Source organism: Leptidea sinapis, chromosome 18 (assembly GCF_905404315.1).
Source record: "Leptidea sinapis chromosome 18, ilLepSina1.1, whole genome shotgun sequence".
In the NCBI taxonomy this organism is placed as follows: Eukaryota; Metazoa; Arthropoda; class Insecta; order Lepidoptera; family Pieridae; genus Leptidea; species Leptidea sinapis.
The window spans coordinates 8,742,710-8,762,436 of record NC_066282.1 but is presented as its reverse complement, the minus strand read 5'-3'; the positions used below and the strand labels follow the sequence as shown (position 1 = coordinate 8,762,436).

General features: G+C 35.0%; 2 protein-coding genes across 5 annotated transcripts in view; one reads left to right on the top strand and one right to left on the bottom strand.

Annotated features, from left to right (window-relative positions):
* Positions 1–18,244, bottom strand: part of LOC126969529 (serine/threonine-protein kinase/endoribonuclease IRE1) — a 34,553-nt gene extending 16,309 nt beyond the window's left edge. Inside the window, exons 1-8 of the mRNA XM_050815005.1 lie at positions 18,035–18,244; positions 17,838–17,955; positions 16,053–16,304; positions 12,016–12,210; positions 7,173–7,413; positions 4,578–5,121; positions 1,332–1,513; positions 908–1,057 (exon numbers count right to left, since the gene is read on the bottom strand). Coding sequence (XP_050670962.1) covers positions 908–1,057; positions 1,332–1,513; positions 4,578–5,121; positions 7,173–7,413; positions 12,016–12,210; positions 16,053–16,304; positions 17,838–17,955; positions 18,035–18,106 — 1,754 coding nt within the window. The 5' untranslated portion in view covers positions 18,107–18,244. The remainder of the gene's footprint in view (positions 1–907; positions 1,058–1,331; positions 1,514–4,577; positions 5,122–7,172; positions 7,414–12,015; positions 12,211–16,052; positions 16,305–17,837; positions 17,956–18,034) is intronic.
* Positions 18,245–19,548: 1,304 nt separating this feature from the next.
* LOC126969526 (testis-expressed protein 2) overlaps positions 19,549–19,727 on the top strand; it is a 51,827-nt gene continuing 51,648 nt past the window's right edge. For all 4 annotated transcript variants that reach the window (XM_050814996.1, XM_050814995.1, XM_050814994.1 and 1 more), the window contains exon 1: positions 19,549–19,710. In XM_050814996.1, the coding sequence (XP_050670953.1) occupies positions 19,692–19,710 (19 nt within the window). In that variant the 5' untranslated portion in view covers positions 19,549–19,691. The remainder of the gene's footprint in view (positions 19,711–19,727) is intronic.

Sequence of the window (19,727 nt, the reverse complement as noted above, 5' to 3'; positions counted from 1 at the left end):
TTGTAGTGAATCTTTGTAAAAATAAAATTAATATTAATAAATAAATTTAAAGATATTTTAATAACATAAAACTAAATTAACTTTAATCATATAACCTATTATTATATAAAATATTCACATCTTATATTACTATAACTTTTATTATTTTCATACTCAATAAAAATATTGTCAACGCACAAACAACCACAGCGGACACAATTTTGTTATAACGATTAATGCAAGCAAACATCTGTTTCTAACTACGAATGCGTACCGGTTTGTGGTTAACGTGTATTGAAATGCATAATTAATATGTCTACCACAGTGATCGACGCAAGACCTATGGGGATTATTCAATTTCATATCGAGTCTTATAATCTTAATTTTTAGTTTGTGTTTCGTGTAATACTAGTCATTAAGTATATATAATATGTATATCTGTGCTTCAATCGTAATACTGTCAATTCTTCTGTGTGTGCTATAGTGTAATAAATTCTATATTGAAACTGAAAGTCGTTTAAAATCCTCAAACCGACTAATAGGTCATATTTATGAAAGTGACAAACGCAATAGCAGTGCCGCCCAGAACTTTAGATTTTTAAAATAATGCTGAGCAGCACTGAGTTGTAACGGGCGGAGCGTATTACTTTTACCATACCATTAACGCATTTAAAAGTGCGCAAGTTCAAAAATACTAAATACTCTTGCCCTTTTTTAAGAAATCCTCATCTGCAATTATAATATTCGTCGACGTTCAATTATTATAAAGACAATTATTTAATAACTCAAAAACAATAACGTTCAATCCAGCTACCTGTCGTTAAGTATTGTCAATTATATTGGTATCTCGTCAACGCTCTTTTGAATCATTTTTAAATTGCCACAGGATTTTCAACCTTAGATGTATAAATGGCGTATGATAACGTACCTAAATTGTTTGTCGCGTTCCGTGCAGTAGTACCTAACAACGTGCGCGTGCGCATCCGACTCTCTGAGCAGCGCCACCTCGCGGTCCGCAAACGTAAAACATTCCGGCAACAGGCGCTTCACAGCCACCGCGCGTTTATCAAACGTCCCTCTGCAATTAAAAATATAATTTAAGTTAACATCCCCGAAGCATAGTAAATATCATGATATTTAGTAACTTATAATTTTCTGCGTTGATTCTTGTATATTTTCAAGTAAAAAGTTTTTTTTTGAATAATTTAACGGATCCATCGATTTAGGGTGAGGAGATTCAAACATTTTTCTATAAGTTGCCCGTAAAGGTGTGAAAGTGAATAGCAGAGCTTATTAGGCATTTATGGTTATACTCTGCTTGATCATTTAAATAAGCAGGACATAAACCGTACCTATACACAAAAGTCCCCTCACAGCCCTTGCCCAGGATCTCGTTGGTGAAGAAGCTGATCTTCCCGATCCTCACCTCCCCCTCTCCCACGTCTTCTAGGTGACCGGTGACCTCCCCCGTGGATGACGTAGACACGTTGGACCCTCGGGAACCACCCTGAGACAACTGTTGGAATTCGCGAGCCTGAAACCCATAAGCAAATATTCATTTCTCGTCTAGGATCAGTATTGTCAGACGACCCCATTTTGAAATTTGTCGCGCTTTTCAGTAACTACCCATTCCATGGCGAGGCTGGCGTGGGATACCGACACGATATTTGATTTTATTGAAAAACTTAGATTGAAAAAAAAACCGGTTCCTCACCTACCGTACGCCCAACGCACGTAACTGGATTTCGTGTAGCCAAATGGCAAAAAACGGAACTCCTATAGATTCGTCTTTCTGTCCGTGTATGTCACTGCCACTTTTTTCCAAAACTATAAGAACTATACAGTTGAAACTTGGCAAGTAGGTATATTTTGTGAACCGCATTAACATTTTCCCACAAAAATAGAAAAAAGAACAATACATTTTGGGGGTTCCTCGCACTTGGCCGCTTTTTTATGAAATCTTATCATATAAATAATGCCGTGATATGACTTTTCTGTACAAAATAATAAACATTAAAATTGAGTAACCCGTTCTCGTAAATTTTATGACCTCCTTGTAAGGCAGGTCATAAGATCAATCGCCCTCGACTGCATATTTGCTCATTTGCGTAATTAAGTTTACGTGGCAATCTAACCACACAATCGGTTGTTCACAATTTCATGTATTTGAATCTCTAATTTTTAGTTGGTTTAATTTGAACGGAACCCTTATAAATGATCCAATAAAAGTAGCCCTAGTGACGCGAGCAATCCTCCAGTACAAGTCTAACCAAAATCCGTCAAGGATAAACCGGTGCAACAGATATAAAATGATTTATTGCTATTACGATTAGTATACTATGTCATTATCAAGATAAAATTGATATTATTAATTTAACAAAAATTGTTATTTTGATATCAAATACGACCACTACATTTTACTTTTAGGACACAATTTATCACCTACGGCAATGTCAAAGCAAGACATAAAATCGCTTAAATAAAACGAAAACGAATTATCTGTGACCTCATTAACATAATTCATTAAAACTCTTCAAGCACGTGAACAAAAATGTGATCGCAGAAAACAATGCAAACATATCGCATTAACATTCCAGCCACATTTTTTTTATGACGATTTTATGGCTTGGTAACGAGACCTTTAAGCCTTTATTGAAAAATTGTAAACTGTTCGTATTCTTAGAGGTGTGGATATTGTCACGAATGTTTCTGTGGAAATCTAGAACAAATACATTGTACACGCGGCATAAATTAAACAATTGTCTCTAAGATCACTGTAGGTACGTGCTGTTTCTTTCAGGGACAGTACTGCCACGTCTATTCCAGTTTGAAGGGTGTCGATACTTGTAATTATAGATAAACTAGTAGTTTCCCGTTGAATTCGCAACTAAAAGTTTTATCTCAACAAAATGTTTAATATGAGAATAATCATTAACAGAGAGAGTTGTCATACTGAAACATGCAGGGCAAGCCTGTCAGCCATAAAGTTGGCATAGCGACATCCCATTCTGTACGGACACACGCCAAGGGAGGGAAGATATTAGACGGATGAAGCGTTATTTTATAAATAGTAAAAAACATGAGCAGTCGTGAAGGTTTGTTTCTATTGTATTTCTAAAAGATTTAAAAGAGGCAGGAAAAATAAACATATTATAGGTAATATAATCCCCGCACATTGAGATACCCGAGATACACAATTTCGAGAGACGAACTATTTATAACACTCAATCTCATTGAATTCACGCTCTCTATTACAAATTAGATATTAGACGATAATCATTTGACTTGATAAATACAATTACAATATGTATAGTGACGAAATATAACTATTATTCACCGAAAGTAAGAAACGACTTTTTTGTAACCTGCGTCTCACTTTTTATACAAAAAAAAAGTGAATGGTCTCATTTTTTTGTTGAACAGCGAAAATCGAACTGTTACTTTATCGATTCATATATCGATGATCGACGATCATTCAGTTTCTATTGACAAGACTGTATGCTAAACATGCACTTGACTTCGTCGTCCATTATCGCTAGTCACGTAATTTCAAAGTATTTTTAAGATATTAGAATATCTTGAGTAGTAAGAAATTACATTAAAACACAATATGATTTACTTCGTCAAGCCAAACCATTCTCACTCTACATATTCAAAAAGTCGATGCGCAAAATATAAGTCACATAAAGTTTGTTTGGTACGTATAGGTAGTGGTGAATGTCTTTTTATGTTAAATGTATTAAAATAATGATTATTTAATTAATAGTTTAATCAAGACAATAACCTATTTGTTGATTTAATTTAAGCATGAAATCAAAAGAATCCCACTAAAAATACAGAAAGCAGATAGACTTGAGGAAGTTGTACCTTCTAGAGCCAAAATTCAAATATATCTTTTGCTTAATTGACGCCATATTGTTTTTTATAAAATAATCCAGGTGAATTCGTATAATTGAAACCAGTTCACGCTAAGATCACGTGTTTACATAAAAGGAATAGCGTCATAGTAGACATCCGAGTGTATTCGGACCACTGATCTGTATAAATACCACTGGACAGGCTATTTCATGCGTTTGACAGCAAATTTTTGTGCCTATTTGAAGCGCCACTCGCGAGCGTCCAGAGAACTATTGACGTATAATACAAAAGGCTGCGAAGAAACGTACAATATTCTGAAGTATTTTTGCATTTTGAATTAATTTCGCTCGTTTCCCGTGTTATTTATACTTCAAGAATCAACGTAATAAAGTACACATTTTTTTTTGTAAATAGCTTCCTACCATCTATCGATGTTTGCTAAGGTTGTCATCACTAGTTTTAGTACCGCAGACTCTCGCTACATGGCCAACAGCGCCAAAATGGCGAATATCAAACAGGCACAAAAGCACTTTGACAGACGCCAGTCCAGTGGTAAATAGTAGAGGTCAGTGATTCGGACAGTGAAAACTCTGCTTTACGTACGTTGTTACTGTAACTGTCAAAAGAGGATACTGGAGATTCTTATCATCATAATTCAACAAAGTTATGATAAAATGTCAACCATTCTTCATTCTAACCACGTGTATATAAAATATTTAAGAATATCTGCAAAAACGCACCTGCAAACGGAGATACCAGAACATCGCGACCACCAATCCCATCAGAATGATTAGAGCGAACTTCAACGCTTTATTCTCCTGTTGGTTCATCCACATATAAACCCGCTTGTACCATAAATCCGGTCTGAACTGGAACTCACTGAACAAGTCATCAGTCTGTACCGACACAGATATAGAATTCGATTTCAAAATCGTCTCATTCTCGTCAGATTCGCTCACTTCGCCGTTTATTAGTCTCAGTGAATTATCGTCGCGTTTCGGAATGTTCACACTTGGCAGTTGTGGCATCCATGAGGTCGTTAGCTCCGGGACTTTGTAGTGACCCAAGAGTAGGTAAGGCGGTGTGACGTGTAGGTTTATATCGTTGAGTTGGTAGTGGACGTTCTTGAATGGCTCGAGTGTTTCTTGCAGCTTGGTCTCGCTGGTGGGTCCGTCGATGAGCAAGGGCCTTGCCTGGCCGGTCGATATTGTCACTGTGTTCTTGTCAACCAGTGACGATAGGGCATATAGTCCGTGATTATGTTCGCCGATGTACAACGTTGGACTGAAAGGACAAATTTATTTCAATCAAAAATAGATTGAATGAAAAAAAGGAATTTTGAAAGGAAGAAAGAGCAATTCTCAAATCAATTTCCTAATTAGCAATTATTGGGGATGAGCAGGTTATCAACTGCAATGTATAGATCCTGTAGATGAAGCCACAACTAAGTTAAACAAACAAATTTGTGGATAATTCCTGTGATTCGGATGGTTAACGAAGTGGACTAAGCGCTAGAACGTATTCTATAGGAGGGGGTACGAAGTATATATATATATTGACACACTTTTACATAAATTATCTTGCCCCCGATGAAGCGTATAGCCTGTGTTATGGGTTACAAGACAATGATATATAATACAATATACTTACTTAAACATACATAAATACATATAAACATCCATGACTCGGAAACAAACATCAATATTCATCATATAAATGCTTGCACCTGCCGGGATTCGAAACCGGGACCTCTAGCTTAGTAGGTAGCCAACCACTCGGCTATACAGGTAGTCAAAATCGGTATGTTAATTAAGTTTGTTAATTGATTAACATATGTCAACACAAAATAAGAAAACTGATGGAACGGACTTTGATAATATAGGTTAGTTATAATATATCAGTCCCTGATGGTTCAAATTCAAATTCAAAAACAATTTATTCATGTAGGTCACGGAAATGACACTTATGAATGTCAAAAAAAAATATAAGTATTGTTTCTTATTGAATTTACCGCTACTTCGTAAAGGGTTGAGCTAATGAGAAGAAGTAGCAAGAAACTCATTGCCACTCTTTTAAATCAAGATTTACAATTCCATCGTTTTACAAATCATTTTAATTAATAATTCATATGTAAAGTGATGCAAGAAACATACTCGAACTTCAAATAGTCAATGCCTTACACGAGTAAGTCAAAAAAAGTAAATGTAAATTAATACAAAAGTTATTGAGTACAGTAGCTGTATCATCCACACACACCGTAACGAAATAAAGGTATTCTGTGAGTATTTCATAAAACATATAATAACTTTAACTTTAAAGGAAATAATAATAATTAAAAACACATCAAGCAGACCTCCCGGTAACAAGATCATTCAGCCACCGTTCTGCCTAGATATTGAGAATTTCGAAGACCAATTTTTTTCACCTCTGACATCAGATAAATACAACTTAAACACATTGTAAGCGATAGTAGTTTAGTATGTTATTGTTTACAAGGTCAACATGTTTTGGATAGCTTCCATGCATATCGATATGATTAAAATAATTACTGCAAGGTCGAACATACAAAGTATTGTTCGCTTATGCAGTTGTAACTACAACTCTACACTATTAAGGAGACTGTCCATTAGACCATACCGTGTCAACGTCAACCCAGTGTTTTCAAGCATCCATTTTAGAGTTACACTATCAGGCAAATCTATTGTACATCTCGGAATAATAATCATGAAGTATTGAAACGTAAAATACACTGTAAAAACGCATGCACATCGACGACTGCTATTAACGTTAAAGGTGTCTGTCCACTACACCGTATCCATAACATTAACTTGGTATAAACGTACAAAAGCGGAAAGAATCAAGAGACTAGAAAATTTATTTTCAAAGCATGCATCGACAAATTTCTGGATAATACGATAATGACACGACCAAATGGTCTAGATCATTTTCTCAAACTTCTCAATACAATATTTTGTTAATACCTTCATCGTGTGGATTCACTGTAGTGTACAAACTCCTTTAACGTTACAGATTATACCTACCAGATCGCTATTGTATAGAATTGTTTTCTAATACTTTTCTTGACGAATGTCATTCCGAAATGTACAAGAGTTTTACCTAATCGTGGTAACTTTAAAATGGATACTTGAAATTAATTGTATAAAAATAATAATAATGTATAAATATAATAAAATATATCTGCTTAAATATTTATGAAGATATTTTGAAATTAAAATATGAAATATTTTTCATTTAAAATAAATCTATACAAAAAAATATTTACATAGGTTAAGCTGATATAGGGTTCAGTGTTCGGATTTCAAATAGCTACTTACTACAATTCAATATTAGAATTCTTAATGCCTTGCCCGTTTCTTAGCGTGGTTGCATCCTCCATGATATGGTCGAGCGTGTCGTCGCCAATCGAGTTGAAAGGCACGGAAATCAGGCCGTCTCTGTCTAGCAAGTAGGCGGCGACAACTGGAGTCTCGAGATGGTGAGACCACACTAGGTCGCCGGTCTTGCGATCAAACGACATTACACGCCCGTTTGACGTTGACGTGAAATGTATTATACCTAGAAATGTAACTCAGATGTATACTGTCTGTATAAGCTAAGTCAATGGAGAAAAAATGATCTAAAATGTCGGCTCATACTCCCAATCTCAGCTGTACAGTAGTAGCAAGAAACTCATTGCCACTCTTTTATATCAAGATTTACATTTAAGTACATCGATTTACAAATCATTTCAAATTACAATGTAATATGTAAAATGATGCAACAGAAACACTCAAACGTCAAATAGTCAATGTCTTACACGAGTAAGTCAAAAAAGTAAATGTAAATTAATACAAAAATTATTGAGTACAGTAGCTGCATCATCCACATACACCATAAATAAATAAAGGTATTATAAGTTTATGTCTGTTCCTGGTGTTAACATTATGGTTATGACAGTTTCTAGCAAATTCAATTATGTGCCTATGAACATACATTACATTATCAAGAATATATTGAGAAGCGACAGTCAAGATGTTAATTTCTTTGAATTTTGCTCTCTGATCAGAGCAGGGTTCCTCCCACCCGCTACGAACTGGTATTTATTATTATTACAATTTTGAATCAAATGTGTACTATCACATGCCGTAATGGAGGCCTCATGGCGGCGACATGGGACGGGTCGTCCCCTTCCCTAAAATATGGTTGAGGGAGGCGATGGCTGGCTCATGCGTCATGCTCGTGAACGGGCGTTGCTTGTGGTCGCAAGATGATCCTGATGCCGCAGGCTTGGCTTCAGATTCTTAAAAAATAATTTTATATATTTTTTTATAATCCGTTATAAAATACTCACAGAATACCTTTATTTAGTTACGGTGTGTGTGGATGATACAGCTACTGTACTCAATAACTTTTGTATTAATTTACATTTACTTTTTTGACTTACTCGTGTAAGACATTGACTATTTGAAGTTCGAGTATGTTTCTTGCATCACTTTACATATGAATTATTAATTAAAATGATTTGTAAAACGATGGAATTGTAAATCTTGATTTAAAAGAGTGGCAATGAGTTTCTTGCTACTTCTTCTTATTAGTTCAATCCTTTATGTAGTAGCAGTAGATACAATAAGAAAAAAAAATTAACATTCATAAGTGTCATTTCCGTGACCTACATGATTACAGGTAAGTCCCAACTAAATATCAAAATTCCAACGTTTCGTTGCGTAAAATCCTATGTAACAATTATATTGTACATATGAATGTTATAAAAATTACAATAAAGATAAATTATTCTTGGACTTATTAAATTTTAATTTAAATATGCATACCACCTGTGTAAATGGATCTGCGTCAACATCTTACAGGATGTTTTTGTAATAACCTTTGCATAGTTTTAGTGACAAGACGTCGAAACATCGAAATATTTAGCGTCCGAACTAAGTTGACCACTATTAATGTATAATATCTGGACGACCGAGCCTTGCTCAGTTTTTTAAGAAGGTACAAAACTTGACCAAAAAAAGAAACTAATAGGACATCTGGATTCGAACCAGGGTCTTCTGCTTTCCGGATCAACCAATGTCCCATCTGAGCTATTATAGTCTTGTATATAGTGGTGAAATTTACCTTTTTATTCTAATATTATTGTAGCTGTTTCTCATTAAAACACGGATATAACGATTTTTTTTTAATTTAAACCTAGGCAGATTAATTTCTCGCCCCCGACACTACCTGTATACTAAATTTCACTAAAATCGTTGGAGCCGTTCCCGAGATTCAGATAATATATGTATATATATATATATATATGAATGGTCGTTTAAACATATAAGACAACACACATGTTACTGCCTCGTGTTTGTTCTAGATGGTTTTCTGTTTTGCCGCTTGCACTGCCAGTCTGCCACCACAACTTTATGTGCCGCAAAATATTAATACCATTGCATTGCGCTTGGAAGTATGTAGGTGCCGGTACAAACAGACACAAAAGAGATTTTAAGTCTCCAGATGATGACGGGCCACAATGATGCCATTATGACTCAGTTCATATTGACAATGTTATAGGTAGATAATGCTGTTCGTAACTTCAAATAAAAAAAGCAGCCAGCAAGTAATATAATATAAAAGTTATATAGAAAGGAAAATGATATTTTATAAATGGAAAAGGCAAAAAATCTTTGCTCAAAATCATACAGTGCAAATGAGTTCTCATCATTTATACGTATTAAATAAAAATTTACTAGATCTCGTTGAAACCAATTTTCGGTGGAAGTTTGCATGGTAACGTTCATCATATATTTTTTTTAGTTTTATTATTTTCTTATTTTCATCGTCATTTCTATAGAATGACCCCACAAGTATGGGTTTGATGAAAAAAATTATTGAGTTTCAGTTCTAAGTATGGGGCACCCCCAAATATATTTTTTTTTCTATTTTTGTGTTAAAATGATAATGCGGTTCACAGAACACATCGATTTACCAAGTTCCATCAGTATAGTTCTTAAGGTTTTGGAAAAAAGTGGCTGTGACATACACGGACAGACAAACAGACACAAGGGTTCTAAGGGTTCCGTTTTTTGCCATTTGGCAAAAAGCGTGACTAAGGTATCCGCCAGGCCAGTAATCGTCTTGTGATTGTACTGGTGTTGCAAAAGGGTATGGGCGACATTAAAGTATTTTTTAATGGTAATAAGGGACGAGACGAGCAGGACGTTCAGCTGATGGTAATTGATACGCCCTGCCTATAACAATGCATGGCGCTCAGTATTCTTGAAAAACCCAACAATTCTGAACGGCAGCACAACTGCGCTCGTCACCTTGAGACATAAGATAAGTTAAGTCTCATTTGCCCAGTAATTTTACTAGCTACGGCGCCCTTCAGAGCGAAACACAGTAATGTTTACACATTACTGCTTCACGGCAGAAACAGGCGCCGTTGTGGTACCCATAATCTAGCCTCCCAATGGTGCATCATACCATCAGATGACACGTGCACTATTTAGTTCTCTATTCCTTTAAAAATAAGTTACAAAAAACGCCCATAGCACACATTATCGAAAGTGCCATTTGCATTTTAAAATCGATCACCGAAAATATATGTCCCACATGATAACGGAGCACATTGCCTCCGCTATCACAACAATTCTACAAATCCAATATAAGCTTATCAGTAGTTCGATACGGCGCGGCTGTTAATTTACTTGCATGCGTTTTGTTATTTGTGTTGTAAGCAGATTAAACCGACCGCATGGCGTGTGTCTAAAATACCTTTACGAATTCTTATTTGTTAGGACTACGAATGAGAATATGGGTCACCAGATAGTTACGTCACCTTTATAACCCAATAGGCAAAGTTAAAAAATCTATAAGAACATCTTCGCGAAAAACACGGCGTCACAAGTGGGAAGAGGCGGTGTAGTGGGGCCAGAGGAAGGTAGCCGGCGATCACTATGTTTGTGCCGGCAGAGAAGTCAGGGTTGGCACTTAAGAGTTTTTAAATCATAATAATTTCAAAACATCAAAATTTTATTACAATTTGTGTATTCATTAATTATTTATTTTTTCAAATAAATAAGTCAAATGTAAAAATTAATTAAATAGCTTAATAACTTTTTAATGAAAAGTTATAACAATGTCTTTTTTATGGAATGGGAGGACAAACGAGCGTACGGGTCACCTGTTGTTAAGTTATCACCGCCGCCCACAATCTCTTGCAACACCAGAGGAATCACAGGAGCGTTGCCGGCCTTTAAGGAAGGTGTACGCGCTTTTATTTAAGGTACCCATGTCGTATCGTCCCGGAAACACCGCACAATGAAGTTCATTCCACAGATTTGTAGTATGTGGAAGAAAGCTCCTTGAAAACCGCACTGTGGAGGACCGCCAAACATCCAGATGGTGGGGATGATATCCTAACTTGTGGCGTGTCGTGCGAAGGTGGAATTCGGCGGCAGGAATCAGGTTAAACAGCTCTTCGGAACACTCCCCGTGATAAATGCGGTAGAAGACACACAATGAAGTGACATCTCTACGCAACGCCAAGTGATCCAGCCGTTCACAGAGCACTGGGTCCCCGACAATTCGAGCTGCTCTGCGTTGCACGCGGTCAAATGGATCGAGCTGATACTGGGGTGCGCCAGACCAGAGATGATAGCAATACTCCATGTGTGGCCGGACCTGCGCTTTGTAGAGCGCTTGTATGTGGGCCGGCTTGAAGTATTGCCGTGCTCTATTAATGACGCCCAGTTTCTTTGAAGCCAATTTGGCTTTGCCTTCCAGATGACCACGAAACTGGCAATCGCTCGAGATTTCGAGACCCAGTATTGACATATACATATATATATATATATATTGTAAAAATGGTATTTGTTTGAGGCTCAATCACGCCTAAACCACTGATCGTATCGACATGAAACTACCACCATTCGATGCGAAATTTATACTACATAGATGTTTTATGGCTACTTATTTTTTTATTGAATTTGTAATAAGATGAATAAATTTCAATTTATATCCTTTTAAAATTCGCCCAGCCAAGTGGGCGGGAAGGGTTAGTTATGGTGTGTAAATGAAATTTATACATTTATTTAATCCCAAAAGTGCGCGATATTACTTTAAATAACAAATTATTTGTATTGGCGTTACAAATTTTTTTTTATTTAGTCTCATAGCCCTCACCATAGTCGTTCAGCATCTCCTTGCCCATAGCGTGCGACGTGTAATCGTAGAAGGTGACGTTCCACTTGTGGTTAGCATGCTTCGAGTCGTGCATCAGAATGTTGTATTCCGTTCGCGCGATGTACACACTACGCTTCTTGTCCAGCTGGCATGTCGGCGCATCCTCTCTATTGAATAACTGAGATCTGTCGAAACCTAAACAAACAATAATCAATATAATACAAAGCATACCACAGTCTGTTTTTTTAAACTGTATGTTTTGCTCAAGGGATGGGGAGAGGTGAGGCAGCCGCCCATGGACATCCGCAATAACAGGTGTCAAGAAATGCGTTGCCGGCCTTTAAGTATGCTTTTTTCTTGAAGGTCCCTGAGTACCGCAGCCGGTTATTGATTCCACAAATTGGCTGTGCGAGGCAAGAAATTTCTTGCAAAACGCGCGGTTGTGGGATGCCAGAAGTCCTCGTGATGCGGGTGGTACTAAACTTTATGAAGGAGTTGGATGAGGCCTTTTTATTGGAAACGGATACACACTGGTCACCTGATGGTATGCGATCACCACGGGCCATAGTTTCTTCAAACACGAGAGGAGTCACAAGTGTTGCGGACCTTATTTTAGCCAAACGCTTTCTCACTTTAACACTTATAAGTTACTTCATATAAAACAATTTGGCTTTACTAGGGGATGCAGGTGTTGAACTTATCAGGAATATTTTTGAGGCCTGGGAGGAATCCCAGAATACACTTGGTATCTTCTGTGATTTATCTAAGGCTTTTGATTGTGTTCAACATTCAACGCTCGTCAGGATGCTAACTTACTATGGTATAAGAAGATCTGCGCTCGATCTTCTGATCTCATATTGAAATAATAGGATTCAGCGGGTCGGTGTGAATGTCAGGAGATCTTCTGGGACTTCTCTCGGTATAGGGATACCACAAGGGTATATTCTTGGACCCTTGTTATTTGAATATAAAGCATCGAATTCACGTACATATCCCACAATATGTAAATTTGGTGTAACTCGTATGTAGTTGCTTTTACCAAGCCTTCAGACTGTTTCAAATTTCAATTGCTAGTAATGACAATCGAAATCTTCAATACTCTATGCATTGATAAGGATTTTTTTGCACAAGTCCTTGACTCGATTTCGGTGATTACTTAGCAATAAAGTATTTTATACTTCCAATATCTACTTTCAACAAATACTCTTTAACGATTTAAATTAAGTATGCAATAATGAATGAAAGCATCCAATAGTGAAATTACTGATACTATCTCTTGATAACTATATCACATATACAAATTCCTTTAATGATTTTGTTGTTTGCTACTTATAAATTGAATAAAGCATGTTGGGCCACGTGCTTTTTAGTCATCTGTAGTTGCCAATAAATATAGAACAGCTTTAAAATGGATTTTAACATAATTCCACCATGGCCTACACTGTTTTTATGAACAAAAGTGACGAGACGTACATATCGATCACGTGATGGTTAGTAATACCTGCCACTATAATAATGCACCCAAAATTCTGAAAGGTATAGATTTTACGAGATTTGCGGGGGGCTCCTTTGTACAGTATGCCGGCTAGATTATGGGTACAACAACGGCGCCTATTTCTGCCGTGAAGCAGTAATGTGTAAGCATTATTGTTTTGGTCTGAATGGCGCCGGAGCTAGTGAAATTACTGGGCAAATGAGACTTGACATCTTATGTCTCAAGGTGACGAGCGCAATTGTAGTGCTGCTCTGAATTTTTTGGCTTTTCAAGAATCCTGAGCGGACTGCATTGTAATGGACAGGGTATCAATTACCATCAGCTGAACGTCCTGCTCGTCTCGTCCCGTATTTTCATAAAAAAAATTGCGCTCGTGACATGAAGACATTAAATGTTAAGTCTACTAAAACTAATGCCTATCTACTGTTTCGCAGCAGCAAAAGCCACCGCTGTTGTACCCAACGGTGAGTAATGGATAGAAAAGAATATTCTAAGATTAAATAATGTAACTTATTAATCACTGCCTGAATCTACATCGGATCAACATTATGGATTCTTGCCAAATTTTCTATTGCAGTTGCGCAGTGTTCTCATACTTCTTTGTCATTCTTGTAGCAATTAAAATAAACGCCAACTAGATGATGTTCAAAATAAAAAAAACAACAATACTGTGTAAAATTATCTCCATTTATCATAGACTCAAAAATACTACAAACAAAATGCTTAAAAAGCCATTGTAAGATAAAATATATCTGCATGAAATAAGTTACTTATTCACTCACATAATCCACCACATGGGTTCGCTAATAAGTTTCCCTTTCCCAGTGGGAGGCTCATTTGCACAGGATGCCGGCTAGATTATGGGTACAACAACGGCGCCTATTTCTGCCGTGAAGCAGTAATGTGTAAGCATTACTGTGTTTCGGTCTGAAGGGCGCCGTAGCTAGTGAAATTACTGGGCAAATGAGACTTAACATCTTACGTCTCAAGGTGACGAGCGCAAATGTAATGCCACTCAGAATTTTTAGGTTTTTCAAGAATCCTGAGCAGCACTGCATTGTAATGAGCAGGGCGTATCAATTACCATCAGCTGAACGTCCTGCTCGTATCTTCCCTTACTTTCATAAAAAAATAGTTTCAAGCATTGGTATGTTTGAAACTTATTAGCGAACTAAGCAAACTTACTGACATAGGTACATGGTCCCTGAATAGTGGCAGCACTCTTGTATTTTCTCCAGCAATACAACAAGGCATTTTATAACATACTAGCTGACACAGCAAACATTGTATTGCCATATAAAGTAATAAAAGAAATTCAATAATTAAACTTTTTGGGGTACAAAAAATAGACGACCAATTCTCAGACCTACTAAATATATCGTACATACAATTTATCGTACTACGATAGTTATTGTATACGATTGCCATCTCGCAACCCTATTGCGGATCTGTGGGTGAAACAGAATATAAAAATAGGTGTTGATCGTAGACAGATGAAAATTTTAAGTTGTAATTATTTTTGATGCTGAATGCTCAAAAAAATAAAAAATAAATATTTAGGGGTGGGTCACCCTTATCATTATGGGGTATAAATTTTTTTTTTTTAACAAAAACATTGCGTATTTTTATAAAATCTAATTAATTAATCTAATTCTAGTTACGATTATTTTTTTTTTGGAATCGGTGTCCTTCCGCCGCGACTCGCTCTCGCCTCTCGCCTCCTCACAACTCAAGCACATCTCACCTATAACTATGTATGTAGTTACACACCTATCTTGGATGATACCGACTCCAAAAATGACAATAATCATAACTTGAATTAGATTAATTAATTATATTGTATAAAAATACTCAATTATTTTTATACTTTTTAGTGCATATATCTATTGTTTTGGAATAGAGTTTTTGAAGTCGGTTGTGTTTTAGTTAAAAAAATATATTTTTTATTATTTTTAGTGAATTATTTAATTAATTATTTAATTTTAATTTATATCCTTTCCAATAATAAAACAATCATCGAAATCGGTGGGCGCGATATTGATTTATTCGTAAATTTATCATCCACTTTGCTATATGTATGTATATATATAGCAAATGTAAGACTTTGATGGTTTCCTCATGGATGCCATTGTCAGATCTGGACCAAAATACAATGGGACCACACGGGAAGCACCAGCTTTCAAATAAAAAAAGATCTAATCAAAATCGGTTCACCCAGTCGAAAGTTTTGAGGTAACAAACCTAAAAAAATAAAAAATACCAACAAATTGAGAACATCCTCCTTTTTTAAAGTCCGTTAAAAATAGATGTTGGCCGATTCTCAAACCTACCCGATATGCACACAATATTGGAGGAGTTTGATAATGTTTTTTAAAATAATTCTTATTATTGTATATTTTGTAGCATAGAAGTAGTATACAAATGTTAATAACTATCTATTATTGCAATATGATTAAATGATTTTCAGTATGGATTTTGAATTTGAAAATTAATGTAATTAGAGAAGTTAAGCTTAAAATAGTGTTAATACTAGTATAGGTACCTGAAATGTGTTCTCTATATCCAGTTGTTGGATCAAGCATGAACCAAGTATCTATTTTTTTCCCTGTATACAGAATTCCATCTGTAGATCGACATGGGGCATTAGCCACTAACTCTGGTATTGTAAATGGTAATTTCTTGAGCATTTGCTTGTCTCCTCTCGGGCCATACATATACAAGGATCCATGTCGTGGATCCGGGAGGAATTGTGGTATCAAATTGTCATCCTGATTTGGGACCTTTACAACTGGTTCTGAAACAAAGCATACACTCAATAAAACAATTTTAATATTTTTAATATAATACAGCAAAAGCTATTTATTTGCGGTATATATATTCCCTAAATATGCTGTTAATACAGAAACCACGAATATGGAATGGTAATTTTGGATTATAGAGTATATATTCCTAGGTGACAAAATAAATAACAAATATATTAAAAAAATAATCTTACTGAAGTTATTTAAGGATTTTTAAGAAGAGGTATTTTTGTCTATGTGTAAAGAATTTGAGGACCACATTTTAGGACTTAATAATATAGCTAATAATTTATTATCCACAAGCACAGTCAATGTTTGCAGAACTGCTCGGGAGATTAGAAGAAATTATTTTAAAATTAATTTCTGGTTATATTCTGTTAATTCCATATATACATTCGAGTAAAAAGTTATTTAACTGACATTATAAATAAAAGAAATACTTCACTATTCAAAACACACACAAACAGACTAATTTCATTTATATATAAAATACATTTATGTACAGATTACAACCTTATTAACACTGATGAACTGATAAGCACAATATACAATACCAAAGCAGATTTCGGAGGGTAATCATTTAAACCAGTTTATCATTGATAAATTGATGGCTTATATGTAATTATAGATTGTCAGTTTTTTTGGGGTATCATCAGAAATATTTACATAATAATTATAGAGGATAATTTTACCTTACTTTACTTTAAAAAAAAAATACCTTCAAAATTTGATAGGTTTTACAACAAATAATAGTTCTAGGTAGACCTATTCATACAAATATATACATAGGTATCCTCACCTTTTGCTAATGAGCAGTTAGTTTTATTTATTACACATAGCAACTTCAGACACTCTTATTGAACTATTCATTATTGAATGATAGAATGCTTTACAGCACTTTTATTTATCAAATCAAGTCATTTAATTGCATAGATTGAATGGGTACATTGGTGTTACATTATAATCATAGATGCTAACAATCTGCCGGGTAGGCATGCAAAAATAATATTTTACAATTCTTACTCTAAGTTTACCGTGAAAAACAAACAACATAAAAACCAAATTATTCATAAAAGTCTATCCACCATAATATTATAAAAATGTGAAAAATATTAGTAGACAATAGTTTGTTGCCGTGTTGTAGTAATCCAGATAAAAAGAAAGTAATTTGCAACTTCTTTTGGTATTAAAATAGTGGTTTATCCAACAAAATTAATTTATTACATTCCTACTACTGTGAATATGTCGGAAAAACCGTTATAAAATTACCCAGATGTGAAGTGATATGCCACAAGAACTACAATTAAATTTGTGCTTAATAGTCACATATTTTAACATCATACAATATCTTGCAATGTCATAAATCTCCAAAGTATTGCAAATTAAATTAGGTACTGAATTCTATTTATTAGGTACAGATTATTTAACTAGATCATAGCTAGAAAATTTATAATTGACTTAAAATATATAAAAGAAGAATAGATATGCATTTAAAATATCAATAGCTTCTCACTTATGTTACATACCATCCTTGAGTTTCCAAATAATATTTCCTGTATGAGGCTCCACAGCTATCATACCACCACCAAGAGTGGTAAAGAGTAAGGGTCTTTCATCTAGTGTTCTGGATAGCTCAGTGCTTTCCTGTAAATAATTTCCTGTTAATACCTACACTGAAACGAGTGGGGCACTTATTCTAAACTCAATTTTAATGCTTCTCTACCTTTTTGGCATTATCAAGAACGTCTTCTCCATAAGAACCTAGCAATAATACTAAAAACAGAAAAACTTTCATTTTACTTTCGGCTTATTTTTCACATTTTATACTTAAAAATATCTAAGGTTAAAACACCGAACTAGTTTAATATACAAATTGTAAATACAAAGAATAGTCGCGAAAAACAACTCGTTCTAAAAATAATGTGAAAGCAAAACAGGGATCATGCTTGTTTATCGCTGTCAAATGTCAACTGTCTTTTATACGGCTAGACGTATTATCAAGTGTCAAATGTCAATTATTACTTTTTATTTTTATTTTGAGCATTGGCAACAAGTCTATCATCAGCCAGCAAAATATAGCAGTACAACGAACAATATTTCAATATATTCCAAGACAACACCCCATTTAGGGTGGTAAATGAAATATCGTAGGTTCTAGGAATATGTTTATTCATGGATGTGATAAGTAAATAATAATACCGTGCCTGTACGACTTACGACCGAGCGACGTACTATTAAAACGTTGATTGTGTTCGTTATTCAATTGAAAAATGTGTGTGATTGTCAATTATTTATAATAATGTACTGTTATGTATGTATATTAAAATATGAATAAGTATATGAAAATTCACATAATACTGGTCAACAGTCTTACAGAAGTTGAAATTTCAAACCAAATAAATTTAGTAAAAGTAAACAGTTTGTATAGACATTAAACGTTGACCCCCGAAACGAGCGCACACAAGGTCTTTTGCAAATGTCCACCACGTTCTTGACTGCATAATATCTTTCAGAAAGTCGAGCCATCATCGTCATTTCAGCCGGAAAACATCCACTGCTGGACAAAGGCCTCTCCCAAAGGTTGCCATAACAATCGATCCTGAGCTACCCTTATCTCGAGACAAAATAGTTTTTAATTTGTCAAAGGCAACAAGAATACGATTGCACAGTTAACTATGCTTTTGCTAAAACCCCATAAAAACAAAGTCACTGGGATTGAGGTAATAACAGACAACCATGCGCCCAATCTATTGTTTGCTGAACTTTGACTTTATTTTTAAATTTCCATTGATAAAAGCAAGGCGAATTATTTGGTGTCCGTGAATGCATGCCAAAACATTAATGGAAAATTTGTATTGATGAGCCTCCGTAATTGGAGGTTTGAACTAATGAACGACTGAATTTAATGGTTACTATGCAGTGAATGTAAAGTATCGGATAGAAGTTATTTTATGAGTTTTATTATTCGGATTACGATCATAAAAACTATACCTATCTTATAATAAGCTAAATATAAGTTTTTGAAATAAATTTAAATTAATAATCTTGTTGTTTTTAATCATTATGACCTTTCAAATTTTAAAACTAAGTTTTTAACTTAAGTTTTTTATGCTCCCTGAGCAATAATTAATGCTCCGAGGAATTAAGTGTCATGACAATTCGAACTCTGAGTTTGAAGTTAAACGTCAACAACTAGTTAACTCTCAACTGTCAAGTCATTTGAAGTTGTGTGCGACTTGAAAGAAAAATATTTAGTGATTTATAATACATACGGTTCGCGTGAACTATCTTTTAATCTAATAAATAAATGTTGTGTTCTACCGCATAAATTGAGTTATGTAGATTCAAGATTGCAGTGTTTAAAATATAATTTCGTGAATATGGATGTGTCAGGCGCTGGTAAGAATTTCATCTCT